General features: G+C 44.3%; 1 protein-coding gene across 6 annotated transcripts in view; it reads right to left on the bottom strand.

Moving 5' to 3' along the window:
• The window catches only part of CAPN13 (calpain 13), a 69,549-nt gene that overhangs the window by 50,483 nt on the left and 1,900 nt on the right, over positions 1 to 17,166 (bottom strand). For 2 of the 6 annotated variants that reach the window (XM_069009311.1, XM_069009310.1), the window contains exons 2-3: positions 2,493 to 2,675; positions 1,847 to 1,966 (exon numbers count right to left, since the gene is read on the bottom strand). Coding sequence is in view for 1 of the 6 variants with exons in the window: in XM_069009309.1 (XP_068865410.1) it covers positions 342 to 413 (72 nt within the window). In the remaining 5 variants the exon portion in view is untranslated. Of the gene's footprint in view, positions 1 to 140; positions 321 to 341; positions 527 to 1,846; positions 1,967 to 2,492; positions 2,676 to 17,166 lie in introns of those variants that run through there. The other 4 variants (XM_069009313.1, XM_069009312.1, XM_069009309.1 and 1 more) reach the window with 3 other exon arrangements.

Raw genomic sequence — 17,166 nt, 5'->3', positions numbered from 1 at the left:
TCTCGTTTTGCATACATAGCATAGGACAGTTCCAGATACCTTTTTTCTACCTCATTTAACAGCAGCCTACAGTAACTATAGCATCCTCCTCATCTTAGAAGCTCTACTCCCACTTGATCCAATTACTTCTGACAACTTACCGTTTTACAAAGGAGGCTCTTTCTAGGATGGCAAATTCGTCTTTTCTTTCCCTCCAGGTAACATTAAGGATAGGGACTCCAATTTATCCTGTCTCTCCAAGGCAATCCCTCTCCATGTGTCTGTGGTGCTTTTCCAGCCCTATTACTTGTATTTCACCTGCTTCATCTTGTGCTAAATAACACAGCAAAGGGATGTTTTACCTGCAGTGCCTCCGGCGTAACTCCAGCCAGCACCAGCAGAGACACACGGGCTGGCACTATCCCTGCTCTCATTTATAGGGGAGCTTTTGCCACGCCTTAAGTAAACACAACCAAGCTGAAGTTCAACAGCCATTCCGGCTTGGGTGTAATAGTTTCATACAGACTTCATCATATCTTGAAAATATAATACACAGAGATAGATAACGCACACACACACACTTCTATTAGCCATGCACAGTGAATTCTCTATCGAGTTACGTTTGTGGACAGCATCCTGTGGCCAACAGTGGCTTCAGCTGCAGCTATTCTTAGAGGAAAGCAGGTTTATTTGCACCTCTCATCTTTTTTTCCTCCTCAAAGCACCAGGAAGTGCAGTAATCACTCTGGATCCAGGCACAGCCTGGCAGGACTCACCACAAGACAAGTTATCAGAGGTGCATGTCATTCTTTCTGCAGCAGTAAAAGCAGCAGATATTTTTAGGCCAATGCCTGTTAGCATTTACACCGGGCTCTTACTTAAATTCCACATCAGTTCACTTGGGCAGCTCATTTCCTCCAGGACTGCCTGAGGAAGTAGGACTTATATTTAGGAGGGGACTGACCTCCATTATCCTAAAGCCCCAAACCAAATAATTAAAGAGTATCTAGCAAAAATATGGAAATGTTTATTTTTGGGAGACCAAACTGAGATAGCCTAAAAAGGCCCAAAATTCAAGGGAATGTGGGCAGCACATTCTCAGGGACACATTCCCTGGCAGGAATCCTAAGTGTATTCCTGCAGCCTGCAAACACGTGTTTGAGTAAAAGTCCTGGCACGCAGCCACCTGAACAAGAGACAACAATGCAACCTTGCAATAAAGCAAACCACCAGCACCCTGGGCTGCACGAGTTGCAGCACAATGGGTCAAGGCAGGGAACCCTTCCCCTTTGCACAGTACTTTTGAGATGATATCTGCAGTACTGTACCCAGTTTGAGGCTGCCCAGCCTAAGAGGGGCACTGAAAGTGCAGCAGGTCCAGCACACACACACCAGGATGGTCAGGGGGCTGGAGCACACGGTGTGAAAGAAGAGAGTGAAAGAGTTTGTCTGCTCAGCCAGGAGGGACACCTAACTGCAGCCTCCAACTATCCAAAAAGTTAGAGAGAAGGTGGAGACAGGCTGTTCTTGAAGCTGCACAGCAGATGGGCAGAGACAACAGGCACGAGGAGCAGCAAGGAAAATTACACGTGGTTGGAGACAAAAAAGATCTTCAGAGTGGCTCAGATGCCCGGAGAGCCAGGCCCTTGGAGATATTCACATGGATAAGGACATTAGCAATATCACCTAACTCAGAAGTCAGCCTGCATTGAGCTGGAGTGGGACTCAAAGACCCAAGAAATTACCCTCTCTTTTTCAAGCTACCACAGCTTGTTCATGAAAAGGAAAGTTACCCTGCAGTGAATGTTCATAAAGTTTACCTTGGGGATTATGAGAAAAAGTTACCAATCCATAGTTCTTCACTTACCCAAAGCAATCATACAATCACCTGTGCTCAGGAATTTCCCCAGAACAAGGCTTTCTGTTTGGACTGCAGTCTCTTTGAGCTGGGATGTTAGCAGTTCACATAGCAGCTGGTTCCTAGGAGCTATGGGAGATAAGAACATAAAAGTGCTCATGAAAAAGACAGTTCATCTTCTTCATCAATGTTTACTATAGTTCTGTGGGTCTAAAAGCTGTGTAGTGCACTCTGCCTGCTCGTATTTAAGGGCATTCATTTCCTCATGAGAGCCCAACATTTAGCAGACTCTTAACAGGAAATGCATCCATGTAAATTAGAGCAAAATCTGCCTCAGAGGGCAAAACAGGTGCAGTTTTCCTTTAAGAGCTGTTTTCCATAACCACTACATAAATAAAAGCTGATTGCACAGAAGCAGGGAGCAAAGATTTCCTTCATTGCAGGAAAGGAGCTGTGAGGTGATAAATGCCATAGCTGCTGGCTCATCTGACAGCACGCGGGCTGTTAATCGCCTCCTCTCTGGGGAAGCGGCAGGTATATTCCCCTCCAGGTATGGTGATTCATTGTCTGGAACTGATATCTCTGCTTAAATGGTGGATTAACATGACTTAAGAAATATTCATTGCAAAGTTGATTAGAAAGCCCCATCACCAACCTGGCAGGAGATTTCAGCTATTGCAGCATGAGCCCATTTTGAGATTGCCAGCTTTCCTGCAGAAGGCTGTATTGATGTGTCCATTTTTGCAGTGGCTCCAGAGTAGGAAACCCAGAAGGCTGAGGGATTTATTTGCAGTAATGAGCCTTGGGATTATTTGCTATCCTAAGTGTCTGTGGAAACCTGCAAGAAAAAAAAATAAGAAAGAAGGATTTGAGTAAAAAGCACAGGGCTGTGCATGGAGAGAGCAGGGGTGTTTTCTTCTAGTGGTACCCTGTGAGATTGTGGCAGGTGCCAACGATTCCCCTGACTTGAAGTTTGCTTTTGCAGAGCAAGGACATTAATCTGTCCAAGGGTAGATGTGCAGTTTAATCTACTCCTCAGCAGAAGGATCACTGAAAAATCAAAGTTGCTTCTACACTGTTAAGTTACCACGTCAGGGCTGGTAAAGCCCAAATAAAGGAGGGCCCCTTTGCTTAGGACCAACAGCTTCCTCTCCCCGGGGGTACTGGCACCAGAGAGCAAATACCAACAAGTGCTGTTGAACCCAGGTTTTATGTGAAGCCAGCACGGCTTGTGAGGTCTCAGCTGGCACCACAGATTTTTGGCATCACAGATTTTTGGAATTTAGTGAATCTTATTCCTCTCTACCCTGGGATGAAAATACACCCAAAAAATTGCACAACACAGGGGTTCTTTTGAAATAGATTTTAAACTAAACACATATATCTCCTCTTTGCCTGGCTTTCCTGAGGGTAGACTGCTGCTCTGCATGGCTGTCACGGTCTAACCGCAGCTGGCAGCTCACTCACTCCCCCCATCACCAGATCAGGAAGACAACTGGAAGAGTGAAAGTGAAGAAACTCATGGGTTGAGGACAAGACATCTCAAAAGGTAAAGCAAAAGGCGTGTGCACAAGGAAGGCAAACCAAGGAATTAACTCCTTGCTTCCCATGGGCAGGCAGGTGTTCAGCCTGGAAAGAAAGGCTCCATCACACATAGCAGTTACTGGGGAAAACAGCAACTCCAAACATCCCCCCCTTCCTCCTTCTTCCCCCAGCTTTATATGCTGAACATGACGCCCCATGGTGTGGAATGTCCCCTTGGTCAGTGGGGGTCAGCTGTCCTGGCTGTGTCCCCTCCCAGCTCCTTGTGCACCCCCAGCCTGCTCACTGCTGGGGTGGGGTGAGGAGCAGAAAAGGCCTTGACTGTGTGCAAATTCTGCTAAACAATACCAAAAACATCTCTCTTTTATCAACACTGTTTTCAGCACAAATCCAAACTATAGCCCTCTACCAGACACTGTAAAGGAAATCAACTCTAGCCCAGTTAAAACCAGCACAGTAGCCAGCAGCATGTCTGAAGCAGTGAGCTTCGCATCATCTTTCAAGGCTGTCTGGGGAGGAACTGCATAACTTTCTCCCAATACTAGTGGAAGCCTTGGCCTGAAGAAGGGAACTCTCCTCACTCCACCCACGGAGCTTCTGCACTGAAGTATTAACACTGTTATCTTTTGCAACATTTCAGACATATGCCTTAATTTTTTACTTCTGCTGCTCTTAGCCCTGTGAAGATCACACTCTTTTTAGCAGAAAGACTCCTAATTTACACCGCGGTAAATAAAAGAAACAGGCTGGGAAATTTTCCAGGGTAGTGAACACAAATAGGTTTTGTGTAACAGAGGAATCATCCTTCAGTCATTGTCACATTTGCTGCAGTGATTGGGCATCCTGCTGTTTTTGCATTATGGGACTAATGTAAGAACACTATCAATCCATTTCATTTCCTCATTCATAACTTGGTATATAGGTCAAGTGTTACCATTTATTTGCTTCTCTTACACAAGATGCAGGGAAGCTGTGATTAATTTTAGTCATAAACAAGCTCCTTTGCTCTGTGTTTATGCACTCCTGTTTCTGGCAGGACCTGCCCTTCTAAAACATAAACTTTTATGACTGTAAAAACTATCAGGCAAGTAACAAAGTCCTACTTCAGCATCTGTTTTTACCCAATCCTCACCCACGAGCTGCTCCTCAGTGCAAATTCACCACGAGCTGCAGCACTTTTGCCATATTCACATATGAATCATTTCGCTCATAAATGAAGTACAACTGTTGCCGGAGTGAAATGTGGCAGCTGCTTAACAGTACATAATGAATCCACAGAGCTAGTTCCTACTGCCACTTGGGGGAGGGGGGATTTGGTGTGAAAAATATCTCTCTCCAGAGCCCTATTTTCAGAAGAAATATCCACCGACTTCAGAACCACAGTGGGAATTCTTCGAGAATAAAAATAAAAATAAAAAAATAGGCAGCCTGCTACTGACACCCATATTAGCACTGGAATTTCCCAGTGGAATATTTTTCCTTCAGAAAAATGCAATTCTGTCAAAGATGAAAGCCACTAACAATGAATTTTCACTATGAGAAAGGCACAATACATTTCGATAATGCCATTGGGCTCCATTCTGATTTTGCAACAGTTGCATTTTTTTGCTTATGAAAAACCCATCACTTCAGGCTCATCTCTGCATTATCCAAAAGGTTTAACATTGCAATGTAAAAAAGATTTCAAGTGTTATTGCAGTAGCTCTCTGCATTCGGTCTGACATTATTTTTCAGAATGTGATTTCCCAGGAAATTTTGGACTTTGTTTTTCCTTTGAATGAGGAACAGAATATGATAGCACTTTGAATACTGAAGCCCTACAAAACCTCTACAGAAGTTTGGCCCCTCAGCAGCAAGCAGTGAAACTCTCCTTGAGAATAAGCCCATCCTATCACCGGGAGTAACATCAAAGCATTTTTTAAACAGAGCCGTCATGACATCGTCCTTGTAAGTGCCACGGACACCCTTCCATCTGGTCATAGCACTGCTGCTCTGCTTTACCAAACCTTGCTAGCAACCAAAGGAGCACTTTTACCCTTCTCTCCTTGGTGTCCCCCATCTACCTCTTCAGCAGCAGCTTTTGGGTCCAGAAACAGCCCTTTGTGGAGGGCACATCAAAACGAAGCTCTTGTTTTCATCAGCATATTAGCCCTTATTTGGCATTTCTGCCTCCAGCCTTGTTAAAGCCCTGTGGGTATGAGAAAATTTATTTCACGCTTTTTTGTTTTGGTTTTGTCTTGGTGCGAACAGATTGCGACAGTCTCACATTTGTTTGTTTTCCAGAAACATTCCCGTCATCCTCTGATGGAGAATCCTTGGCCTGCAGATCATTCCAACAGCTTACTGAAAACATTTGCAGTTCCCAGTCCTCACCTCAGTCCTTGCTGACTGCTGACATGCACTGCACAGCCCAGCTTCCTCTTCCTGGACATCCTGCCATTTGTAAGGCGCCAACAAGGGTGCACTGCTGCTATTCCAGTCAGGCAACTTGCTGTCCACCTCTCCTCCTTGCTCCCACAAGACATCCAACACCTGGAGAAACTAAGGGCTGCAACTTGAGACAAGCCAGACAGCTCCTCTGGGATTCCATGTCCTTCAGCACATACCTAAAACCTGAAAATGGGGTTACTACCCAAACCACAGCAGAGGGATCTGAGGCTAAATTATGGCAAACCCTACCACTGTCACAGTGGAATTAAGCCATGAGTTGGATGGAAGTCACAGACATGACATCCTGGCTCTATCCTCTAAGAAGAGCTTGAGGAGCAGTAACAGTGTGCTGTATGCTGACAGCGTTGGCCATTGTTTGACTATACTGGTTCCATGAAACACAAATTATGGCATAGAAGGAGAAATTGAATTAATCTCTCAGACTAACAACTCCATCACCAAACTCCTGGAAATTTAAAAGAATTAAAAAAACCCGCAATCAGATGCTTTTGATGACTCCAGCTTCATCCTCCCTTGATCCAACAGAGGTGACCTCATCTGAAGCAGTAACACCCAAACACACACCTGCAAGGTACCCAGGCAGTTTAAAAAGAGAGGCTGTCTTGAAAGAGGATGGTGAGATTCCTACAGACCTGATGGTAATGTCTGAAAAAAGTTTGTGTTCACCTCAGTTACCATGTTAGGTAAGAGTGGTACTGATCTTTTCTGCCTCCTGGACAGGACAGCAGGCAGCTCTACTTGGCCTCAGGGAGCACGAGTGCAAGGCTTCCAGGATCATGCTCTGTTTTCCTGGAATATACAGGGTACCTAAACCAAGTGTTTTTCCTCTGAAAAAAGCAGTCCACACTTTGTACCCCACTTCACCAGAGACCCATTTGGTCTCTCTCTAAGAATTATTTTGGCCACGAAAAGAGTTGTATCACAGCTTTCATAACAGCATCAGCACTTGCCAACATTACAGGACTGGGGAGTTAAAAAACCCCAAAGAACCTAAAACATTACCAGCCTGGGTTTTCTCATTCTGATGACTTTGTAGCCAGATGCATCTGAGCTTGCTCACCTGACTGACACAAGTGACAAGCAAAGCACTGCTCATAAAGGAGGCTGTTCAGCTTAGTCTGGAGGCTATACTTATTCAGCCCAAAACCAAAGGAGAATGTGGCCTCTTACTTGAAAGGCATAGGAAGGGTGGCAAATCCATGGGGAAAAGCTTGGGATAGAAGTAGGGTCCTCCAGTAATTGAGACAGTTTTGCTGCTGAGGCCTGCTGTCAAGAGAGGAAGGAAAAAAAGCAACAAGATGATCTTGTGTAGAAAGAGCTGAGGGGGTTACCAGGATGAACTTTTAATAACTGTACAGACTTGGAATGAGAGGGTATCTGTTCCTTTGCAGGATGGCTCTGGTGGGTGCTCTAGGACACATGAAAGACCCAATCCCATCCGAGCTGAAAGAGAAGCAAAGATCAAGTGGTGAAGTTTTAGAGCACAAATGGAAAATCTGAGGCACAGAGCCCAGTGGTGCCCTCCCTGGGGCAGTCATCTGGAGCAGCACAGCAACAGGACTCAGACACACAAATCCCTGATGAAGAAAGCTGCCCTCCACAGATTCTGCTTCCCAAGAGCTGTGAGGGGCCAGCTGTGACCTGCATGGACAAACAGACCAGCACATCAGTGCAGCTCCCTTGAAAAGAAAGGGTTTGTGTGTTCTGCTCTCCTTTTCCTGCTCGCTGCCATGTGCCTGCAAAGCACAGGTATGGCAGCTGGCACAACCTTTCCCAGGCTGACCCTGCACTGTAACCTCTGTCCCACACTGTGCTGGCAGCAGGCTTCTTTTTACTAGCTCAGAGCAGCTCCAGCCCTGAGCTCTTTTGTCAGGATGAAAGGCTCCTCTCAGAGCTGTACAGTGTGCTTTGATAACACAGGGCTGCTCTCTTTGCTCTGCTCTATCAGTACATGGGAAAATGAGGATTGGTACTCTATCTGAGGTATTAATTAAATACCTTAAATAGCTAGATAAGGCACTTAGCTAGGGCTCAGAGCCATGTATGGAGAGTGAGATGCCAGTGCAGAGAACAGCATATGGTCCCTAGTGAATGTTTCTGTCACTTTTCATTGACATTTCAACTAATGTTCTTCACTGATAATCTATATTCTACAATGTATTAAGGAAGCACATGAGACACTGCCTTTAACTTGTTCAGCCAAACTGCACCATCTTTCTAAATGCTTCCTCCTTCTTGGGGGAGGAGGAAGAGAAGAACTAAACTCTCTAATTCTGTGGACAAACACAGGAGGCTACGGGTAACAGTCACAGGATAGAAACAGGGCCAAAATATGGAACAAGAATGTAAATAGAAGGGCAGAGTCTCAGGTAATTTACAGAGGATCACGTCCATGAAAATGATTCCATCCAGTAAAAAAGAGTAAAATGCAAGGTAATGCCTGAAAGGGAAGAGGGACACTAGGAGTGGACAAGGCTCAGCAAGACCAGCCCTAGGGTGAGACAGACTTGGAAAGGATTGCTTCCCATGGAGGTGAGAAGAACTGGCACAATACCATGCTGGGAAGCACTCAGGAGAGTAAAGGTAGCCCAGAAAACAACATGACAGTGCCTCGATTCCTGGTGCATTTTTAATTTTAACTTTTTCTGAAACAGAACATGTTAATTTCAAATTTGGTGAGCTTGTTAGAAAATCCCAGACCAAATCACTAATCTCACTATGTCAACACTAATATAAGAGAGGGTTTAAGATGGAGCAAGAGCTGAATGAGAAGCAGTCACATTCCCCCCTCAGCGCACTTGATGAGAAAAGTCTTGTCACTCTCCCAGGCATCTGATTTCTTCCAGCTACTCTGATGCTGGTGAGCCACAGGGAGATGCAGAAAGGCAGTAGAGCACAGCTGAGTGAAGCAGCTCACCTGACTCACTAATGGAAAAGGCAACACAAATCTAGCAACTCCCAGGAACTAATCAAGGACCTTGAGTCTGCCACTGTGAACCATCAAAAGTTTGTTCTCCAGGGCAAGAAGATGAGACACTTTGAACCTAAAAACAATCAGTGCTGGGATCTCTATGTACTGTCATATTATTTTTACTAATAAGGGATAAGACTTCAGGGCAATACTGAATTGAGCCCCTTGTTTACTGCATCCAGGAAAAAACTCTGTATAAGCAAGAGGTTGATGCGCTGAAATGAAGACTAAGCCTTTTCTCTCCTGCAGTCTGAATTTCAATTACTGTGCTTGTTGCAGCGTACTGAGACCAGGCCTCAGTAGCCATTAGCTGGAGAATCAAACTGTAATGTGTTTGACCCAATATATGCCCCAGTGAGTGACAGAGAATGGTATTGAGGAGGAAATAGCGCAGGCTGTGATGGATCGGATTCCTAGAACAAAGAATTACCTTCCTCTTCTCCACTCCCTTTATATCCTCCTGCCAAAGCACTGGGGATGGTCCTATTAACTATGGGCTACACTGAGCATTGCAGCATCTTAGGAGGAAATCACAAAGATGGGTTTCACACTAAATAACTGGGCTGTCAGAGAAAGAGAGCAGGAGAAGACATCACTGCATTGCTGGAGACAAAAACTGAAAAATAGCCCATCCTGCAGCTTCTTTGGAGCCACAGATTTATTATGTGTGTACAGTGCCTCACACAGTAAGACTTTGATCCTTTGACTGGATTTTCAAAGCCCTCTGTAATCCAAACAGTAAGAACAAACAATTATTCCGTGTCAGGATGGGGAATGATTAAAATCATTTTGCTGTGTTTTAACTGTTGCATATATAAAAAGACAAGGAAGTTTCAGTATAGTTAATCTTTAATTTTATTTTTTTTTAAGAGACTTCATAAATCTCTGGGCATTTTTTTAATGAGCAAAGTTATGAGCTGTGGAAAAGCCAAGTGATTATAATAAAAATTATGTTTCATGAAGATTGCTATGCCTTTGTTCTACTTGTTTTACCTGGCCAGCAACACAGGCCACAGACCTCCAGTGCAGACACAGTCACTTTTTTAACTCCCCCTCCCTTAATACACACCTTCACCTCTTTAGCCCCTACCTCTGGTGGCAGTGTAGAGGAAGAGGCAGGTTAGACCCTGTCATCTCAATCAACAGGGAGCAGGAAGAGAAGAGTGAAAATTTTACTGGTGAAACATTCACAGAGAGACAATCTAAAGCAAAATCAGAAACCATTTAGTTGGAAAAATTAATTCCTATTTATAATTCAAGAGTCCATCTCAGAAACACACCTGAAAATCTTGTTTCTCTAACCAGGGATTAGCTCAAGGCCTGGATTTCTGAACAAAACCATGCCCAAGTGCCTGCTGACTCCAGGATCTAACCCAAAGGCCACTGACTTTGACAGAATAATCCAATAACTTCAGTGTACCCTGGAGTACACCTTCTGAGACAAGGCAGCAGCACCCTGGCCCTGCCTGGGGTCAATGGCCACATCAGGAACGAGACACAAACACTGAGGTTTCATCCCCACTGCTAAATACCACGGGAGATGCCAATGGCCTGAGTCTGGCCCTGAGGCCAAGAGCCATGTGCCCATACCACAAACTTATTTTCAGCCCTAAAGAAGGCATCTGATCCAGGCTGGAGGGGATGGGCATCTGCAAACTGCCATCTGCTAAATAAATAGTAGTGCTTCTTTGCTAGCCAGCAAAAGCAACCTTTTGGGGTTGCTTTCAGACCTGAAGAAAAGCCCACATGCCTGAACATTTCCCTGTTTCTTTTCATCTGCACCTACATTGATAGTTTTAACACAAGATGCTGCATCACACCTGCATCTGTACAAGGCCTTTGATTAAAATTTGTGTCAAAAGTGCTTGAAAAGTGAATATTTGCAATGACCAGGTCCACTGACTCTACCTGCTGGCTCTAACCTGGGGTTGGGTTCCTCATGGGCAACAAGTTGGGTGTCACCAAAACACAGGAACCAAATCTGTTGACTCGCGCTGCTGTCATTGTCTGAGGTAGGTGTTGGAGACTTGACTCACACATGCATCTGTTCATTCTTGACTGAGTAAACCACTCACAAACACCCTGAGCCACCCCTGTGGCCTAGGCAGCAGGGAGGGCAGGACCGCAGGCAGTTCTGCCCCAAACTCACACACCAGCACCTTTGGTTTCACAGAAAGCTACACCAGGTACAAACCCCACCCTTGCACATAACCAGGCATCTCCCACTGATTTTTCTCTCTCTTCCCCCAGCGACCCAGAGAACTCCTCTCCAGGAGGTGACTGGGTGGTAGCAGTCAGAGAGGGCCTTTCAGAATGGCAGGGTAGCTCAGGAAGGCTGTGTACATCCTTGTTTGAGGTCACTGGGCTAGTACTCAGTGGAAGAGGCTTATCATATCTGGACTAGTATTCAGTGGAAGAGGCTTATCCTATCTGTGTTGTTTTTCTGAGAAATTATCCTTCCTCTTTTTAAAAGACTTGTTTTCTTTCGTTTCTTTCTTCCAGGTTCCTGCTAACTTCATGTTACTTTTCTACAAATGCACTCTAGATAATTTTACTGGCAATAATATATTCAAAAGCAGTATTCTAAGAAAATACTTCAGCTGCAGAAAATAGTCACAGGAAACAGATTTCACATTGTGCAGCACGAGTCACTGAAAATAGACAGAGTTTCTACCATTTGGGTGAAAACTCACAGAATTTTCACATCAACAGACTAGTGCAGCGTCCAGCCTGTAGCTAATGAAATGCAGAAAGCTTTGCTAGAAACAGTCCTTATTAGAGAAGGCATTCACACCAAAACAAATCATCCCCTTTCACCTGTGTCTTTTTCTGGTATAATGGAAGAAATAATAAAACAGGCGCTGATAGCTTTGCTCAGGGTTTTTCTGCAAGATTCTCAGACATGGCATGGAAATGCACAGATCAAAAAGCAATCCTGTCAAAAGCTGGGAGAAGTTCACTGCTATCATTTGTCAATAAGCAGCCCACAGCTGTTCCTTCCCAACTCTGGACAATATTCTCAAGGCATAGGCCAACTACTAAGGATTTTAATGGCTTATTATTTTTAGTAGTACAAAACATTTTAAGGTCACACTCATTTTAGTCACAAAATAGAAATGCATCAAGTACCTCAATGCATTCAGACCAGCTAATCAACACATCAGCACAGCCAGGATTTTGAATCTCAAATACCTTACTTCGAGGTGCTCACAGACTGAAAAATTCATAAATCAGAAATGACTAATGGCTGCATTCAGCAAATAATTTCCGACAGCGACTGCATTTGAGAAGCCCTCAATCTGTCCATAGGAAGATCAGAAATTATAAAAGGAGGTGACTTTGGCTGTCCTTCTCTGCTAAATATGTTACTCACAGGAAGCCCCAGTTGTTTGGCCCCCAAGAAACCATCCCTGAGGAGTTGGGCAAGCCTGCGTCCAGCTCAGGAGATGCTCTTGGCAGTAATAGCAGCTGCCCTGCAGGAACCCTCAGGAAAAAGTCTGCAGAAGTATCATATTTATTAAAATAATAAATACAAATCTCTGTCACTTCATCCCCTGTGTTGGCTCAACCCTTTAGGAAAACATCTGCTCCTGCAGTGGCTGGCTGCTGTCTTCACTGAACTGCAGGCACGGCTGTAACAAAGCATCGTGTGGTTTAAAATTAAATTTGCTATGAGATGGAAACCAGGCAGACCTGCAGGGTGATCCCAAACCCTCTGTCCCACTCCCATGCCATACAGAAAGGCTTCCATGTGGGGGTCCCCGCCATTCCTTCCCTACATCAGGCTGGGAGGAGGTGCTCCTGGCACTGGAGCAAAAAAGCCCCTTCCCTGTCTCTCCTGTTCCCCCTCCTGCTGCTCCCCCAAATCACTCAACAGGGAGAAGCCCAAAACCCAATTATCTCCAGCTCTCTTCCCTGGCTCTCTAGAAGGGACTGCCAAGGAGGAGACCAGGCCAGGGCACCCCTGACAAAGGGCAGCTCAACACCTGGGAATCCAGCTTTTTGTCTTCCCACCCATGTCTGACTCATGCAGAAGAGACCACACCTGAGCTAGAACACAGGTAACCATGCACAATTAAATCCTACACACACACACAGAGCACAGACATCCATCCATGCCAGTCCCAGGAATCCTGTCCCTCCACATGAGGGAGATCTCCCGTGCAAGAACACGGGAGAGCCAAAACGTGCAAGAAAAGATGACCACAGAACTGCCACCAGTGCTGGACAGGAACACCTTATGCCATGTTGAAGCACATGCCAGATCCACTCACTCTTCCCCCTCCTGCAGAGATCTAATTAAAATGAAGAAAAGCTGCCACTCATGGCTGGAGGATTGGCCCCAGCCAGCCGTGCTGTTCAATGCTGGACATGGACTTTGCTGTCAGATACTCTCTAATCAGCTGAGCTATTTTTCAGGAATTTTTTTTTTTCCCTTTTTTGGGATTGTTTTGTTCAGAGCTTCACTCCATTGGCAGAATTCTGCCGGGCTCCTGGGCAAATCACTCACACCACAGTCAGGGCATGCCACAGACAGAGGGTTTTCACTGGAGTTCAATGTAATTGCTAGCATTTATCACTTTAATAGCCTAATGAAGGTGAGATGTAATTAGAAAGGGTGTCAATTGGAATATGGAGTTTGTTTTACAATTACCTATACAGTGGGTAACCACTGGCACAGAACAGTGCCATTTATAAAGCTGGTAATATGTGGCATAAATGTTCATCACTGGGTGACTTAAAGCAACCTAAAGCCACGTTCTGTAATTGCTGCCTTTCTTCCTGAGCACTTGAAACAAACACGAAGAGGTTGAACCCCTCCCAAGGCAGCTTTTCCAGCCAATGAAGATGGTTTATGTCCATGAAACTGAGCCCGTTTAACTGTCACCTCATCATCATTCCCACTTGCAGAGTGATCAGCAGTGATTTTGCTTGAGTGAGTTTTGTATGTGTAAGCAAGCTCAAATGAATGCAACAATCATAACAACTCCCAGCAGGGCCATTGCTATTGCAAAAAAAAAAAAAAAAAAAAGCTCCAAAAAGCTCCAGAAGCACATGCACCAAAAAAAAAGTAAAAACAAAATTCACTGAGAATTAAAAGCAATGCAAGAAGCTGTAGTTCTCTCTGTTTTACTAAAAATAAGTGTTTGGGTAAAGTGAGTTTTATGCATTTGGCAGGATGGCTGACCCTTATTTAAGGCAGAATGTCTTAAGGCAGAAGAACACCTCCTGGGTAACAAGCCCCTGCTGCTAAACAGATACCAGGGCTTGTTGCTTGATGGATATTGTGCAGTAACGCTGGCTGATGGTGCTGTTAGCAGATAGCTTAACGCCGAATGGGAGTTCTGAGAGTCACACAGTCAGAAGCCTCCTGAGCCCAACAACCACAGTACAAAGTACAGCTCTCCTTTAAGAGCTAATCTTGCTTCTGAATAAGAAAGTGCAGTTTTAATTTGTATAATCTCTTGAGGGTTGGTCAGGTTACTCAAGTAAGAGTGATTACTTCGGGGAAACAAGCCCTTCCCTCTCTGCATAACAGAAATGCAGACTTGGGTACTCACCTAACAATAATAATATCTAATAATCTAATAATCTAACAGTACCAACTAATCTAATACCATGGGTGTATCCTAGCCCTGGTAGCTTTCTCCATGTGTTACAGCTGTAGGATTAACAACCTGCTGCACTGCCATCCTTCTGACATTATCTCAAATGGATTTTAATTTAGTGCAGAAGACCAACAAGACGCAATGTTGAAAATTTTACCTTAAAAGGCACAAATAGCAAAGATGTGGCCTGCATGTGTAACAATTTGTGCTGTGGCCAGCCCTGCTGTAAGATGAAAACAGAGGGTCTCATGCCTGCCTAGGAGATGCTTCCATCTGGTTCATCCTGACAGCTTTCCCTGAGATCTTACAAACCCACGACTGGCTCTGCACAGAGCTTCCCCACTGCACATGCAGCAGGGCGTGAGGTGGGAGGAGATTCCTAAAGCACTCCCAGATGACACTCTTCCTGTCATTAATCCACCATTTAACATTTTCACCAGATGGTAGGAAGCACTCAGATCTTCCAGAAACACTGAGATCACCCAGAAACATCATCTGAATAGCTGTGAGGTGAATCCCTTTCTGCATGGGGTGACCAGCTACAGTGCTTACGAAGAGGGTGGTCACACTCTTATCAGTCTGCCTCCTGATACACAGCCCCAGCCTGCTCTTCATTTTCCTAAGCAACGTGCCTATCACTTCCAGGGGCCACTCATTGTCATGATGGCATATAAATTGAGCTTATGAAGCTCCTTAAAATTCAGGTTGAGACCTGATTCCATATTTCCTGTACTTTGTGTAGCCATCTGAAGCTACAGGAAAAGGACATAAAAAAGAAACATTTCAGAGAGGCACCATTTTGCAGTCGCCTTGCAGGGCTTTAGGTGCCTTCACAGAGAAGAGGTGTTAGCTCAGATACTCCCTTTCCTGTGGTCAGGTAAGCACAGCTCTTTGCTATTATATGGACACTCCATACATCAGCATAGGGTGCCCCAACAGGTGGGATCCTGCTATAATGTGGAGGCCATATAATGACATTGATGGCTCAGAGAAAGTGATGCTGCTAATTGCAGTAATTAAACAGTAATGACATAATTAATGCAAAAATTATGCATGGCTCGAATCCAAGCTATTGCAGTGCAAGAGGTATTCATCACACCTAGATGAAAATCATTCCTGTTGAGATGGTATCATATCTGCTTTTATGACTTGATCAGGGATAATGGTTATGGGGAATTCAGGGAACAGTGACAGCAGCAGAAGCAGCTGATGGGAATGGCAATGAAACACAAAAGGACTTTAAATTTGAATGGACAAACTGAGCACTGAAGGTGAAAAGAACTGACAAAGTCTTGCTACAGCAAGACCCTCCAGATCAGCATTAACTTGGCATAATCTACACCCTGCATTTCCACTCTAGTACGTTCACAAATCCCTAATCTGAGAAATTAAAGTAATTAAAAGTGACATGAAATGTTAAGAAATTTCTGTAATATTGCTTAAACCTCAGAACTCAGGTATGCCCAGATAACTGATAAAAATAGGTGAAACTTAAAATTAGTCTGATGTATTTGCTCCATGCCTGACTCAGCTCTCACATTTCATTCTGCAGTTTGGCTTCTAAATTTTGAAAATCGAGAAGCTTCGTCATATTTCATATTCACTTTGTCATATTTCAAGGTATCTCCCAAGAGGGCCATTAGGAGGACATGTTAAAAATATGGCTGAAAAGGCCTCATAAATTGCAAAGAAAAGATTTTTTTGGTCATGTTCAAAGCCAGTTGTGGCAGCCCACAGTTACAGACAGTCACATCACTCAGATGGCTGTGCCCAGGAACTCTTTCCCACATTCAGACCAAAAGACTGTTGCTGTGGTTGCTGTTTGACTGCACAGCAAGAGCAGAACTGCAAAATGTAGGAGTTGCTTGGCCATGCTACAGGTTGACAGCACTGTATGTTTGTTGGTCCAGAAACATTTTAGATTTGCAAAGTTGGACTGTAAACATGTCCAGCCCAAGCCTTTCCCACAAATCCAGCTTGAAATATTACTGCATGAAGTGGTAGTTTACTTGAACTGTATTATTTATGCTTCCTCAATGAGTACCTTAATGTGGCAATAAATAAAACCAAAATGTTTTATTACCAGACATTTTACTGATCGATCTTCTTATGGACAAAGGCATTGGGCTTAAGGAAGAGGGAAGGACTGACCAATCTCTGAGCTGAAAGTACACAGTGCATATTAGAAATCAGAGTTGCTTTCAGAGAGTTTTGTACCCTGGTCCATTAGCATTCACTTTTAACCAACCCTTCTGTGCTGAACCCAGAATTCTCTCTCTGGTTTCCTTCTCTTCTCTCTTCACTGGAGTGAAGTCACCAGGGAGGAGTTTTGAGAGTCAAAATTAGCATATGGTGTACAGCTTTGTCCTCCAGTAGCTTCAAACACTTTGGGTTATTAGTCTGTAGCTAAACACAGAAAGCCCTGAGGTCCAGTAAAGCAGACCATGTATTTGTGTTCAGGCAATACAATGTATTGGCCATTTGGCTTTATAAACATACCTTGTTTGGTGTCTAAGGAGGAGTGATGGTTTTCCATTTAGACTGTGGAGTCTACTGCTTAATAATAAATACACTCCTGACATTGTTAAATGATAGCCTGCTTCTAATAAACTCCATGCTGATCCCTGTGTTGGTTAGAGTGGGTAATTCATCTTCCTGGGCTGTTAAAACTTTAGCTGAGATTATAGAGACAACATGAATCAGACACGATCAGCATGTCCCCTGCTGGTTTGCTCATTTTCTCCCCATAACAAAAT

This window comes from Aphelocoma coerulescens, chromosome 3, assembly GCF_041296385.1.
Source record: "Aphelocoma coerulescens isolate FSJ_1873_10779 chromosome 3, UR_Acoe_1.0, whole genome shotgun sequence".
Taxonomy (NCBI): domain Eukaryota; kingdom Metazoa; phylum Chordata; class Aves; order Passeriformes; family Corvidae; genus Aphelocoma; species Aphelocoma coerulescens.
The sequence above is the reverse complement of the archived record's forward strand: the minus strand, read 5'-3'. Positions and strand labels throughout refer to the sequence as shown.